Source organism: Geotrypetes seraphini, chromosome 1 (genome assembly GCF_902459505.1).
Source record: "Geotrypetes seraphini chromosome 1, aGeoSer1.1, whole genome shotgun sequence".
Lineage (NCBI taxonomy): Eukaryota > Metazoa > Chordata > Amphibia > Gymnophiona > Dermophiidae > Geotrypetes > Geotrypetes seraphini.
In genome coordinates this window covers 249,691,168-249,706,992 of record NC_047084.1, presented here as the reverse complement: position 1 = coordinate 249,706,992, position 15,825 = coordinate 249,691,168, and the positions used below count along the sequence as shown (strand labels likewise).

The 15,825-nt window shown below is 44.2% G+C and overlaps 1 protein-coding gene across 5 annotated transcripts in view; it reads right to left on the bottom strand.

The window, feature by feature from the left end:
* BOD1L1 (biorientation of chromosomes in cell division 1 like 1) overlaps window positions 1–15,825 on the bottom strand; it is a 425,195-nt gene that overhangs the window by 156,308 nt on the left and 253,062 nt on the right. For all 5 annotated transcript variants that reach the window (XM_033949017.1, XM_033949024.1, XM_033948998.1 and 2 more), the window contains one exon: window positions 14,032–14,119. In XM_033949017.1, coding sequence (XP_033804908.1) covers window positions 14,032–14,119 — 88 coding nt within the window. The remainder of the gene's footprint in view (window positions 1–14,031; window positions 14,120–15,825) is intronic.

Below are 15,825 nucleotides of genomic sequence, written 5' to 3'. Positions count from 1 at the left end.
AATCAAACAAATATAATATTAAAACAATTTTTAAAATTTTATAAGGACCTTTATTCTTCCGAACCTTATTTGGAGAAACAAAAAGATGGGAAAAATTTTTTAGATTTAATTAATGGACCTAAAATTCCTGATCATATAAAACGAAGTTTAGAAGAACCTATATCACTAAAAGAATTAGAAACAGCATTGAGATCTCTTAGAGTTGGATCCGCTCCAGGTGGTGATGGTTACACAGTAGAATTTTATAAAACATTTCAAAATATCCTTTCCCCACATTTATTAAAATTATATCAGACACAACTTATAAAAGGTAATGTAAAAGGTACTATGGCTGAATCAATAATAATTGTTTTGCCTAAGCCAAATAAAGATCCTACTTTGGTTTCAAACTACAGGCCTATATCTTTGATAAATGTTGATAATAAACTTTTGGCGAAAATTTTGGCTTTAAGATTAGCAAAAGCTCTCCCACATATTATAGATATGCATCAAACGGGTTTCGTTGCTAAAAGACATTCCTCCAATAACTCTAGACTATTATTTCACATGCTAAACTTATCAAAAAAAATAGATGAACCGACTTTTACAGTTTCATTAGATGCTGAAAAAGCATTTGATAGGGTAGAATGGAATTTTATGTATCAGGCTTTAGAATGGTTTGGTATAGGTTCTGGATTTATACAAATGGTAAAAACCTTGTATAGCTTCCCAATTGCAAGACTAAATATTAATAATAAGATATCTGATGGTTTTCAATTGCAAAGGGGAGTTAGACAAGGTTGTCCTTTATCTCCTTTGTTATTTGATGTTGTATTAGAACCCTTATTGTTAGCAATACAACAAACGAGGGAGATAAAAGGTATTCCATATTCAGATATGGAATATAAAATTTCGGCTTATGCTGATGATATTTTACTTTATTTGAGAAATCCAGAGTCTACCTTATCTTCTTTATTGGAATTAATTGATAAGTTTGGTAAATTTTCAGGATATAAAATTAATTGGAATAAATCAGAAATTATACCCTTGAATGTCCATTGTGTAAAAGGATTATTTGATACTTTTCCATTCATATGGAAAGAAGAAGGATTTAAATATCTAGGCATTCAAGTTAAAAATACAATTGAAGATACTGTAAAAGAAAATGAAAAATATGTAATAAAAAAAGTTATGGAGTTATGTGAGCAATGGAACCCATTACATATTTCTTGGTGGGGAAGAGTTCAAACTATTAAAATGATGATGTTGCCTGTAGTTTGCTATCAAATGAGTATGATACCTATTTATTTTCAGGGGTCCTTTTATAAAAAGCTTAATAGAATTTTAACAAAATTTCTTTGGCTTGGTAAAACACCTAGAATAGCTTTAGTAACTTTACAAAAATCAATTAAGGAGGGAGGGGTAAATTTTCCAAATTTCTATAGGTACCATCAAGCCTATATTCTACGTCAGGGTATGTATTGGATCCTCCCAGAACTTATAGATAATGCACCAGATTGGTTATATTTGGAATGGCGCCTTATGTTTCCCCTAAATTTAGTTCATTTGCCAAGTATTAATATACCTAGAAGATACAGAGAAAATAAAATAATAATGGATACTTGGAAAACATTGAGATTTATTGATAAATTAACACCCATCCCAATATACAAATCAACTAATCAATCCATATGGATAAACTCCAAGATCAAAATTGGCGGAGCTCAAATCCTTTGGAAGAACTGGATTATTGCAGGCATTAGATCTCTAGATGATGTTATTTCAGAAGGTAAACTGCTGGAATTTTCACAATTGCAACATAAATTTGGTCTTAATAAAACACAAAGTTTTAAATGGTTGCAATTGAAGCAGGCCATTCAGGTTGGGTTCCCTGAATGGAAAACATTGAATTATCAATATAGTTTAAAATTCTTATGCTTTAAAGCAGACTTCCTAGGACATCAAGCCGCAATGTGGTATAAATTAATATCTGGATATTTGAATAAAAAACCAAAAAATGGTCTAAGAGACATTTGGAGCATTGAGATTGGACATCAAATTAATGCATCTCAATGGCCACTAATTTGGTCTTGGAGAATGAGATGTACAGTGTCAGCATCTATGAGACAAACATGGTTCTTTTTATTACATAGAGCTTTTTGGACCCCTACTCGTTTGCAAAAATTAGACAGTTCTAAGTCCAATAAATGCTGGCACTGTAATCTAAAACCAGGGACATTAGATCATTTATTATATCATTGTCCCTATATAAAAATTTTTTGGAATTCAATTTGGCCACAAATTAATAAATTAATGGAAAATCATATCGCAATATCATATGATACAATTTTATTTGGAATGATGATGAGAAAAAAAAAGTCAAATTTCACCAGAAAATAATAAGCTTTTATTAATTATGACAGGGGTTGCCATTCAACATATAACTAATAATTGGAAAAATTACAACAACCTAAATTACACATTTTGGTGGAATACCATATGTCATATTTTTAAAATGGAAAGAACAATAGCAATACAAAGGGGGACATATAATAAATTCATACAAATATGGGGGCCATTGACAAAATACTGTAATGATTAAATAATATGATGTTTCTTCTTCTTTTCTTCTTTTTAAGGACTTTTTTTTTTTCGACACACATAGAGGGGGGGTAAAAAAAATAATTTATACATAATATGTTATAATATATTATACAAAATGTAACGTATGAAAAAAAGGTAATAAAAGGGTGGAGGGAGGTGAAATGGGACAAAATTTGTTTAGATTATATTGTATTAGATACAAAAAAGTTATTGAATATTTATCAATTGTATTCCAATATGTTGTAAACTTTTTATAAAAATTTGAAAAATAAAAATATTTATATTAAAGTAATAAAAGGGTGGGGGGAGGGTGAGGGGGAAAATCAAATTTAGATATATAATGTATTAGATATAAAAGTGATAATATGCATTTATCAATTGTAATTTATTATTATGTACACTTTATGTAAAAGTTGAAAATAAAAAATACTGAAAAAAAAAAAAAAAAGAAGATGTAGATTAGAGAATGACATGGTGACTGTTGCTGATAACCCGCCAAAACAAGGAGTTAAAAAAATTGGTTGCCACGGGCACAAGGCCATTCACCGCCCCATGGAGCGGTGAATGGCCTTGTCCCCACAGTTAAGTATTTTGCGCGCATTGCTTCACTTAGCACCATTCACGATTGCGTGATCCAGCAGCCCCTTATCACCTTCCTTCCGATCACTGCGGTCCGGGCATCTCTCTCCCTACCTTCCCCTCACCTTAGTTGGCGATTTTAATTTTTCTGTCTCCAAGCGGCATGAGCCTTTAAACAAGTCAACCGCGGCTGCCTGAAACTCCTCCTCTGATGCAACCGGAAACAGGAAATTGCGTCAGAGGAGAAGTTTCAATGCAGCCGCGAAGGTGAGAGGAAGGGAGGGAGGGAGATGCCTAAACCACAGCGATAGGAAGGAAGGGAGGGAGATGCTGGACCGCGCTAAGGGTGCTGAAGGGAAGTAGAGAGAGAGGGGAAGGAGAGAAGAGGAACAGACGCTGAAGTCATGGGTTGCTGGTGGGTGTGAGGATCACCTGGTCACTTGCCTTCTTGGTGTGAAGGTGGCAGACCTCACGCGTCACATAGATAGGATTTTAGATAGTGCTGGGGAGGCACCAGCTGTCTTGGTACATGTAGGTACCAATGACAGGAAAATGTGGGAGGGAGGTTCTGGAAGCCAAATTTAGGCTCTTAGGTAGAAATCTGAAATCCAGATCCTCCAGAGTTGCATTTTCAGAAATGCTCCCAGTTCCATGCACAGGACCCAAGAGGCAGGTAGAGCTCTGAAGTCTCAATGCGTGGTTGAGATGATGGTGCAGGGAGGAAGGATTTAGATTTGTTAGGAACTGGGCAGCCTTCTGGGAAAGGGTGAGCTTGTTTCAAAAAGGCGGACTACACCTTAACTGGGATGGAACCAGGCTGCTGGTGCTAACATTTAAAAAGGAGATAGAGCAGCTTTTAAACTGAGATGTGGGGGAAAGCCGACAGTTGCCCAAGAACGGATGGTTCGGTGTGAGGTATCCTTGAAGGATACTATTGAAACAGGATATTTAGGAAGTCCAGATAGAGAGGTTCTGATAATGGTGAAAGAAAGCCAGGAGAGTTTAAGAGGAAGGCAGAGTAAAAGACACAGATTTTCCTTTCTTCGCAGCAGCCTGTAGTTGCAAGTAAAAAACACAATTTGAAGTGTCTGTATACAAATGCTAGAAACCTAAAGAATAAAATAGGAGAGTTAAGAGTATATAGCACTGAATGAGATAGATATAATAGGCATCTCGGAGACCTGGTGGAAGGAGGACAATCAATGGGACACTGTGTTACCTGGATATAAATTATATCGCAAGGATAGAGTAGATCAAATTGGAGGGGGGTTGACCTATATGTTAAAGAGGGAATTGAATAAAATAAACATTCTGCATGACATAGTGTGGAATTGTTATAGATAGAAATTCCATGTGTGAAGGGAAGGAATATAAAGCAATGTTACTTACCGTAACAGTTGTTATCCAGGGACAGCAGGCAGCTATTCTCACTAGTGGGTGATGTCATCCGACAGAGCCCCGACACGGACATCTTGAAAGCATGTCTTGCTTGAAGAAACTTAGAAGTTTCGAGATGCCCGCACCGCGCATGCGCCAGTGCCTTCCCGCCCGATGTACCGGGCGTGTCTCCTCAGTTCAGGTAGCTAGCCTGAGAAGCCAACCCAGGGGAGGTGGGTGGGACGTGAGAATAGCTGCCTGCTGTCCCTGGATAACAACTGTTACGGTAAGTAACATTGCTTTATCCCAGGACAAGCAGGCAGGTATTCTCACTAGTGGGTGACCTCCAAGCTAACCCCAATGGGATGGTGGGAGAGTTGGCAATTTCAAGAGAATAAATTTTGTAACACTGTTTGGCCAAACTGTCCATCCCGTCTGGAAAAAGTGTCCAGACAATAATGAGAGGTGAATGTATGAACCGAGGACCAAGTGGCAGCCTTACAAATCTCCTCAATCGGTGTCGATCTGAGGAAGGCTACAGAGGCTGCCATTGCTCTGACCTTATGGGCTGTGACCTTACAGGAAGGGATAATCCAGCCTGGGCATAGCAGGAAGAGATACAAGCCGCCATCCAGTTAGAGATGGTACGCTTCGATACAGGTCGTCCCAACTTGTTTGGATCAAAGGAGACGAAAAGTTGAGGAGCAGTTCTGTGAGGCTTTGTGCGCTCCAAGTAGAAAGCTAAAGCACGTTTACAGTCCAGAGTGTGCAAAGCAGCTTCCCCAGGATGAGAATGAGGCTTTGGAAAGAACACTGGAAGCACGATGGATTGGTTGATGTGAAATTCAGAGACCACTTTAGGCAGGAATTTCGGATGAGTACGAAGGACCACCTTGTCATGATGGAATACAGTGAACGGTGGATCCGCCACTAGGGCCTGAAGCTCACTGACGCGGCGAGCAGACGTGAGGGCCACCAGAAAAACCACCTTCCAGGTGAGATACTTAAGTGGAGCCTTGTTGAGAGGTTCAAACGGAGGCTTCATGAGACGAGACAGGACAACATTGAGATCCCAAACCACAGGAGGAGGTTTGATAGGAGGGTTGACATGAAAAAGACCTTTCATAAATTTGGAAACCACAGGATGAGCAGACAAAGGTTTCCCTTGTAGAGGCTGATGGAAAGCCGCAATAGCACTCAGGTGGACTCGAATGGAGGTAGATTTGAGACCAGACTGAGATAGGTGTAAAAGGTAGTCCAATACAGAAGAAAGGGAAGCTCGCTGAGGTTCCATGGCATTGGAAATACACCAGGAGGAGAATCTAGTCCATTTTTGGGAGTAGCATTGTCGAGTAGCAGGCTTCCTGGAAGCCTCCAAGACCTCCCTCACTGCTTGAGAAAACTGGTGAGGAGTTATGTTGAAAGGAACCAAGCTGTCAGGTGGAGGGACTGCAGATTGGGATGAAGTAGTGAACCTTGATGTTGAGTGAGTAGTGAAGGAAACACTGGAAGAAGTATGGGCTCCCTGCTGCTGAGTTGAAGTAGAAGGGAGAACCAAGGTTGTCTGGGCCACCGAGGAGCAATCAGAATCATGGTGATCTCAACTTGACCAGAGTCTTCTGAATGAGAGGAAAAGGAGGAAACGCATATAGGAAGCGATTCCCCCAACCCAGCAGAAAAGCGTCTGCCTCGAGGCGGAGAGGAGTGTAGATCCTGGAGCAAAACTGAGGCAGCTTGAAGTTGTGGGGGGCTGCAAAGAGGTCTATCTGAGGTGTCCCCCACTGTGCAAATATCTGATGAAGGGGTTTGGAATTGAGCGTCCATTCGTGAGGTTGGAGAAGACGACTCAATTTGTCTGCCAAGACATTGTCTTTCCCCTGAATGTAGACAGCCCTGAGGAAGGTGTTGTGGCGGACCGCCCAATCCCAGACTCGAAGAGCTTCCTGGCAGAGGGAGGCCGAGCCCGTGCCCCCTTGCTTGTTTACATAATACATGGCGACCTGATTGTCGGTGCGAATCAGGACCACCATGTCGTGAAGCAGATGTTGAAAAGCCTGAAGAGCATTGAAGATGGCTCTGAGCTCCAGAAGATTGATTTGATGGAGTCGTTCCGCACTGGTCCAGAATCCCTGAGTGCGAAGACCATCCAGATGAGCTCCCCATGCATAGTTCGATGAATCGGTCGTGAGAACTTTCTGGTGGGGAGGAAAGTGAAAGAGCAAACCTCTGGATAGATTCGAAGAGGTCATCCACCAGAGAAGAGACTGCCGTAGAGCAGGAGTGACTACAATGTGGCGGGACAACGGGTCGGACACCTGAGTCCACTGAGATGCCAAGGTCCATTGAGGAATTCTGAGATGTAGTCTGGCAAAAGGCGTCACATGAACTGTGGATGCCATGTGACCCAAGAGGACCATCATGTGTCTCGCTGAGATGGACGGGCGAGAAGACACCGATTGGCAGAGTAGAAGAAGAGCATCCATGCGCTGAGGAGGAAGGAACGCTCGAAGTTGGATGGTATCCAGTACCGCCCCGATGAAGGGGAGAGTCTGGGTGGGCTGAAGATGTGACTTGGGAAAGTTGATCTCGAAGCCCAAGTTCTGCAGAAATCAAATTGTAGTCAAGGTCGCCGAAATGACCTCTGGGGCCGACGGGGCCTTGATGAGCCAGTCGTCGAGGTATGGAAACACCTGGAGACCCATGTTCCGGAGTGCAGCGGCCACCACCACCAGACACTTCGTGAAGACTCTGGGCGAAGAGGAAAGGCCAAATGGAAGCACTCGATACTGCAGATGTAGATGTCCCACCCGAAATCTGAGGAACTTGCGGGAGGCCGGATGAATCGGGATGTGAGTGTAGGCCTCCTTGAGGTCCAGAGAGCATAACCAATCGTTCTGCTCGAGGAGGGGATAGAGAGAGGCAAGGGTCAGCATACGGAACCGCTCCTTGACCAAAAACTTGTTGAGGACTCGAAGGTCCAAAATAGGCCGCAGATCGCCCGTCTTCTTCGGAACCAGGAAATACCGGGAGTAAAACCCCTGGTTTTGCTGTTCTAACGGGACCGGCTCGACGGCTCGCAGCCGAAGCAAAGCCTGAGCCTCCTGGAGAAGAAGAGCGGTCTGCGTTAAGTTGGAAGGATACTCTCTTGGAGGGTGGTCCGGGGGGACCTGGTGGAAGTGAAGAGAGTATCCCTCTCTTACGATGGTAAGGACCCAAAGGTCTGTGGTGATTGACTCCCATCGATGACAAAAATGAAGGAGATGACCCCCTATGGGAAAAACAGGGGAAGACAGAACGTCGGTTATGCTCCCTGGAAGAGAGTCAAAAAGGCTGAGTAGCCTTGGGTGCAGCCGGCATCTGAGGCTTCTGTTGAGCCTTTTGCGGAGGCTGTCTCTTCGCAGACTGTCTCGCAGGAGGAGTCTGTCTCGGTTGATAACGCCGCTGGTAAATCTGAGGCGGCCTAGATGGACGAGACTGCTGAGGTTTCGGTTTAGGACGTAGAATAGACTGAAAAGACTTTTCATGGTCCGACAGCTTTTTAGTAACAGTTTCGATAGACTCATCAAATAGATCCGCTCCTGCACAAGGTACATTTGCAAGTCTGTCTTGGAGATTCGGATCCATATCGATGGTTCGAAGCCATGCCAGGCGACGCATGGCAACCGAACATGCCGCCGCTCGAGCCGAGAGCTCAAAGGCATCGTAGGAGGATTGCATCAGTTGAAGGCGTAATTGGGACAGGGTCGCCACCACCTCTTCAAACTGGAAACGAGCCTGAGCATCGATAAAAGGAGTGAACTTGCGGAGCACCGGCAAGAAAAAATCCAAGTAGGAAGAGAAGAAAAAGTTGTAGTTGAGCACTCGAGTCGCCATCATCGAGTTCTGATAGATACGTCTACCAAACTTATCCATCGTTCTCCCCTCTCTGCCCGGAGGAACGGAAGCATAGACTTGGGAGGGATGAGAACGTTTGAGAGAGGACTCGACTAGAAGGGACTGATGAGAAAGTTGAGCTCCCTCAAACCCCTTGTGGTGAACGATGCGGTATCGAGCATCCAGTTTACTGGGTACTGCAGGTAAGGAATACGGTGTCTCAAAACATCGCATGAAAGTCTGGTCCAGCAGCTTGTGTAGAGGAAGCCGAAGTGTCTCCGCCGGAGGGTGAGGTAAATGCATGGTGTCCAAATACTCTTTAGAATATTTTGACCCAGTGTCCAAAGTCACATCTAAGTCATCCGCCATTTGTCGGAGAAAGGAGGAGAAAGACAATTGGTCCGCCAAGGCCGGCTGACCAGACGGGCTAGAAGACGTGGAAGCCTCCGGGTCCAGGGAGAGCTGAGAGCAGCAGGGAGAATAAGAGGTAGATGGTTCCTCATACTCCGGCCCTTCCGGCTGGGACAAATCCGACGAGGAGTATCCCAAACGCTGTATCTTCTTCTGCGGAGACACCTCCGAATGACGTGAGGAGTGCCGAGAAGAGTGTCGAGATCGATGCTCTTCCCGGTGACGGGACGGAGAACGAGATCTTCTATGCATCGAGTGGTCCTTCGAAGCCTCAAAGGAATGGATAGGGCTCGATGCAGTGGATCGTAAAGGTGGCAGAGATGCGGATTCACGCAGCGCCACCCAGGTCTGGTATGGAGTGCGGAAGAACTCCTCCTGCGATGCAGTATGCCCAGGACTACGATTATCAGGAGCCGTTCTAGCCCCCTGTTGGCGTGGAGGTGTGATGGGCTCCAAAGGTGGCATCTCAGGAAGGGAAGCCCTCCTGGAGGATTCCGCCGCCCTCCGCCGATCCCCCTCGTCGAGTAAAGAAATTGAACGACGAGGAGGAGAGGGAGGGGGCGGACCGCCCTCTGAAATCGGGGTCGGGAGCTCACCGTGAATGTTGGCGATAAGCCGGGGTCCCATAGTGCGCATAAGCTCGACAAACTGAGCTTCTAGCAGGGAACGAAGCGAAGCCGATATGGAGGGATCCGCACCGAAAGGGGGTCCTCCAGTATGGTCTTCGCGTTCCTTCGTGGCCAAGTGCTTCTGCTTGCTAGCTTTAGGCACTTTGATGACCACCGGAGGAACAGTGGAAGGCGGTACCTGAACCGAGGAGACGGAAGCAGGCGCCGATGCTGAACACGATGCAGAAGCTGGTGTGAACGATGCAGGCTTCACGATGCTCGATGCAGGAGTCGTCGATGCAGGTTTCGAACGGACCGGCGAAACCTCAACAGCCGCAGTAGCAGAGATGTCCTTGGCAGTCTCCATCTTGAACATAGACTCCCAGAGTAAGCAGCGCCGCTTAAACGAGCGCGCAGTGAGCGTGGAACAAGGCCGGCACGATTTCGGAACGTGGTCCGGACCAAGACACTGAAGACAGCGTCGGTGTGGGTCCGTCAGTGAAATCGCACGCTGGCACTTGCTGCACTTTTTAAAACCGGTGATTGGTCGGGACATAGGCCGGAAAATCGACGCTGCAAGGTCGAAGCCGCTAGGCCGCAGCCACGAGGCCGGCCCGGCCGAACCGCCGGAAGAAATAATTTTAAGTTTTTTTTTGTTTTTTTTTTAGAAAAATAAAGTAAAATTGAAATAAAATCAAAGAAAGAAACAGAAACGCAGGTAATTAGAAGGCAAAAAACTGAATTTCAGTCAGCGCAGAATGAAGTACAAACTTCTCAGCTCCGCGGAAAGAAAAGAACTGAGGAGACACGCCCGGTACATCGGGCGGGAAGGCACTGGCGCATGCGCGGTGCGGGCATCTCGAAACTTCTAAGTTTCTTCAAGCAAGACATGCTTTCAAGATGTCCGTGTCGGGGCTCTGTCGGATGACATCACCCACTAGTGAGAATACCTGCCTGCTTGTCCTGGGATAAAGGTAGGTTTATACTACCGTCCCCAGAGAAAAAATGAGCAGACAGATGAAGAAATGTTTTCAGAGATTAGGAAACTGGATAAATGGGCAACAGTATAATAATGGATGATTTCAATTACACATTCACTAAAGAACTAAAGAAAGGACACATATAATCACTCTTACTAACCACTATGTCCCAAATGGAAACACAGGGGATCTCAAAGACACTGCAAAGGCTATACACTCCACCCACACATACACAACCTGAGAACTCAAAAACAAAGAAAACAAAAAAGTTGTGGAGAAAAAGCCTCAGTTCAGCTTCATTTGGCAAAAAACTCCACTTTCTAGAAAACACTCAAAGGTTGGAAATACTTGTACACATGCGGTGGTAATTATAGGTGGAAAAGCCAGCACTGTAGCAGCCCTCAGAGGAATCGCCCACATACAAAGACACACCAAAAGCAAAAAACTGTGTGACCAAGATCTGTCCAATAACAAAAAGTCACCAACAACTTTAAAAAAAAACCCCAAAAGCAGAAAAAGACAGAAAAACATTGCTGCAAAAATGGTCTGAGTAGTTCACAGAGCACTTCACTCGGTTCTCCACCCTCCACAGCCAGTCACCTGATGGGGAAATCTCCGTTTCACACTGCTGCTCCAGGGTTACAGTCTTTCAACCATCCAGATGAGAAGTCGAGACCGTCTGTTCAGACCACACACCAAACACAGAGGAAGTGTGTTTGGTTTCAGGTCTGAACAGACGGTCCCGACTTCTCATCTGGATGGCTGAAAGACTTTAACCTCTGAAGCAGCAGTATCGCTGATTTGGGGCTAGAGGGAGGGAAGGGGGTTCATGGCTCACGACCGCTGCCGCTGCTGCTGCTTCAGGGCGAGGAGGGGGGGGGGAGTTCACATCTCAGGACCACTGCCACTGCTGTTTCAGGGGCTAGAGGGAGGACAATTTTTTTTTCTATTTTATTTTGCCGGTTGGGTGAGTGTCAGTTAATCATGATTCTACTTATTGTTAGTAATTTGACTACCGGGTGAGAATGGTGTACTTTGAAATCTTTGGAGAGTATTGTAGCTTTGTGTATTTAATTAAAGGTTTTATATTTAAATGAGATCTGGTTGGTCTCTTATAAATGTAGGGGGTACCATTAGGTGCATGAGCAGTTCTGACATACATAAATATATTTAATAGGGGATGCTGAGTTCTGATAAATAGCTGTTTTTAATGGTTTATTCAATTTCAGGGTGGAGCATTTGTTTGTTGATATATGACATTTTTATTCTTAATTTATATGATTCTTGTTGTCAACAAGTGAAATAAAAATTTTAAGGTTAAAAAATAAGGGAACACTTATAGTGTGCTATTGTAAACGTCACCCATACCTTTTGGGATAAGAATTTTAGGATGCTTTATAATAATAGTGTGCTATAGTTTTTATTGTATTTTTTTCCTTTTTCATTTGGTTGTATAGTCGACTCCGCTTAAGTGCATGGCCTTCGCAATGGGTCGCCATGTGCGTTAAAAGGAGTTTGCGCTTAACAGGAGTGGGGGGGGAGGCTGTAGTTAAGCCGGCTCAGTTTAAATATGGAGCGTGGGCTGCAGGAGCCTAAAGTACAGGAAATCTATGCCCTACAGCTTGAGTGGAAGTAGAGCACTCACTTTCCCAGCTGTCCCAGTGCAGTGTGATGCCTAGCCATTGTGGCCAATCTATTCTACCAACTGGCTTTCCTTCCAGTTAGAACTTGATTGCATTTAACCGGAGTGAACGTAATGTGAAAGCAAAGAGGTGGGACCTATGGCATCAGTGTGCATAAGCAGATTGTGTGCTTATCCGAAGTGCAAATATCTGGAGTTTACGTCCATTGACTTTAATGTAAAAAAAAACAAACAGGAGGACCGTGGTGGTAGGGTGAGGATAACCGAAGCGTGCGCTTAACAGATGTGCAATTAGGTGGAGTTGACTGTATCATCTTTTTCTATTTTTTTTTTTTCTTTCATTTTCTAGGTTTGGTTATAGTTACTGAGGCTGGAGTGGGTTATTGGCTTCTCCTTATTAAGTGATTTTGTGAGAACCATGATATGCTGACTCCTGTCACATTATCTGGAAAACTACCTCATCTGGAGACACTAGGGCAGGGGTGCCCAACACGTCGAACGCGATCGACAGGTCGTTCACTCAGGCGACCCCAGTCGATCGCACAGCAGGCTCCCTTCTTCCCTTCTCTTTTTTTCCCCTCCTAACTGGCCCACCTCTTAAAGAACGCTGGCCAATCAGAGTGCTGGAAGGGCGGGGTGAAGGTCGGTGGGGGATGGAGCTCAGCGCATCACAAGAAATAGAAGCGCCTGTAATGATTGAGGTAAGAGCGAGGCCTAATGCTGCCCGATATACAATTTTAAAAACCCCAAAATCGGCCTCCCAATCAGTGGCGTACCGAGGTGGGGCGGTCCGCCCCCGCCCCAGGTGCACGGCTTGGAGGGATGCACAGCCGTCCGGGTCCTCCTGCCCTTCCTTTCCACCGGTCTGCGCACGGGGCTCGCACCCGCCGCCCAAATAGTGCTGTTGGTTATCGCGAGACTCGCAGGAGTTGACGGCACCATTCGAGCGTCGGCGCGGGACCAGGCAGGCGCAAGCCCCGAGCGCGGACCGGGGTAAAGGAAAGGCAGGATGACCCGGACCTGGCCGGCTGTGCACCCCTCCAAGCCGTGCACCCGGGCGGATCGGACCCCTTCTAAATCCATTGTACTTGTCTTTTATTCAGTTCCACTAATGAGCATTGTGACAGGCAGTTCTTATGGGGCAGTTCTTGGAAGTATTTCTTTGTTTTTCTGTGCCTAAGTATTCTATTAATTTAACTTCCTTATTCCTGTGGGGATCTCCAAAGGGGACGAATGGAAGACGGCCGGTAGCAGGTGGTACTTTAGCAATTCTTACAGGTTGCCATAGGCCTTCCCTCTGCCGTGGTCCTGCCCCTCCTCTAAGTCAGAGACAGGCTTGGGGCAGAGGGAAGACAGCTCCTGAGGCCTATGGCAACCTGCAAGGATCGCTAAAGTACCAGCGATCCTCTCTGCAGACTGCTCCCTGCTGGAATTAGGTAAATGGATGTGGGGAGGGTAGGCCTTCGGGGGGGGGGGGGGGGGGAGGGGAGTGCAGTCCTTCAAGGGGTAGTGCAGGCCTTCAGGGGGTGAGTCAACCTTTGAGGGGGAATGTGCAGACCTTCAGGGGGGGGTCAGGCCTTCGGGGGAGGGGGGCTGTATAATAAAAAAATATTTGAACATAAATACAAAGTACACTCGGTGTGTATATATATATATATATATATATATATATAAATATATATATGTTTAGCATTTTTATTGTTGTTAGATCATTTTGACTTGGTCATTTTAAAAGTAGCTCGCAAGCCCAAAAAGTGTGGGCACCCCTGCACTAGGGCTACAACCACAACAAGTGCTCTTTCTCAAAGTAACTATTGTACAAAACTTCATATGGCAGGCATCTTGTGCCACATGGCATTCATTCTTTAACAAAATTCCAGGGATCTCAGGTATTGCTTATAAAGTAGAATTACTATATTTTGCATAGGTGTTTAAATATAGTTTCTAAATAAATAAATGTTAAAGTATTTTCACTTACCTGTTTCTTCTGTAAAAGATAAATCTTTAAAAGCTTCTTTCTTGGGACTGTGGTGTATACCACTGATTTGTTCAAATGTGCTCTTCTCCTAAGCATTAAATATACATAAAAAAATATATTTGATGTAGAATTTTTTATACTTAAAAGCATACTGTCAATGTAACAAGATAGCTGATATATTCATAAATAATTATGGAGTGACAAAGATGTTCAAATTGAAACAAAAGACAATCGGTTACACAACTTCTCAAGAAACATGAGCATAGAAGAGCAGGCCAATCCTTGCTTTGATTCACATATTACTTGTATAAGTTTGTTTTATTTCACAACATGCATCAAAATGTAATTTGTACAGAAATAATTATAAAACTTTGGATTACAAATGAAATTTAACAGTGAATGGGATCACTTCTGCCACTTTTATTTGGTTTTACATAGAACAAAATCTTTTCCAGAGAAAGGAAAATGGTAAAACCAGAGGACATAATTTGAGGTTGAGGGGTGGTAGATTCAAGAGCAATGTTAGGAAATTCTACTTTATGGAGAAGGTGGTGGATGCCTGGAATGCGCTCCCGAGAGAGGTGGTGGAGAGGAAAACGGTGACGGAGTTCAAAGAAGTGTGGGATGAACACAGAGGATCTAGAATCAGAAAATAATATTAAATATTGAACTAAGGCTAGTACTGGGCAGACTTGCACGGTTTGTGTCTGTATATAGCCATTTGTGGGAGGATGGGCTGGGGAGGGCTTCAATGGCTGGGAGAAGGTAGATGGGTTGGAGTAGGTTTTGATGGAGATTTTGGCAGTTGGAACCCAAGCACAGTACTGGGTAGAGCTTTGGATTCTTGCCCAGAAATAGCTAAGAAGAAGAAAGTTTTAAAAAATTTAAATTAAATCAGGTTGGGCCGACGGGATGGACCATTTGGGTCTTTATCTGCCGTCATCTACTATGTTACTATGAGGTAAAATGCATATTGGACATTGCAGTTGGTTCAGAATTGTAGCTGGCGATTCCTTTCTCACACCTAAGGTTAGGCCTCTCTCAATGATGTCAAGAAGCAAGAACAATCTTCTGCAAGAAAAATCATCTTTGCTGTCTGCTGCCTGCCAGATGCATTTTGGGTATGTTTACAAGAACTATGTGTTTGTAGTCAAGGACATCCTACTATGGATACCGGCTCAGCTCCTGAGAAATCTGGAGGAGGTAGGAGCTGACTATGTTTCTATTTTTATCTACTGAGGCGCCTCTCAAGGCTTCGGGACAGAAAAGGCTATTGATTCATGTTCTCTTTCTGGATTGGTCCTAGAGGGGGTCATCTCACGAAACCTAAGGAGAAAGGTGTCTAATAATTATTAGTCTATGCTGGGATGTAAGGAAGCTTGGATCCATGCTTAGGTTTCTCTACATACACCTTACTAAGAACTGATAAGTTACCTCTTGTGACCGGCTCTCAGATGAGAGTGAAAAACACAGAACTGCTTTTTATACAGATCTGGTTTCTATCGCATAAGGAACTTTGGCAGACATAAATTACAGCTTTTTCCAGTGAATAACAGACTGTTCCTGACCAGAAGAATTTTGTCATCTGCTGCGCTGAGGATAACAGAAAGATTCCATCTCCCAGGTCGGCTGAGGCCTAATCTAAAGGATGAGAAAAGGGATTATCTATTTTATAAGCTGGGCTAGATAGAAGAGTATTGGTTATGGATAAGGAATGTTAAGCTCCTTTGGTGATAAGCTATTTTAGATTGCTGCTATTATCAGGACTTGTTATTATAAGGAATCACCTAGTGT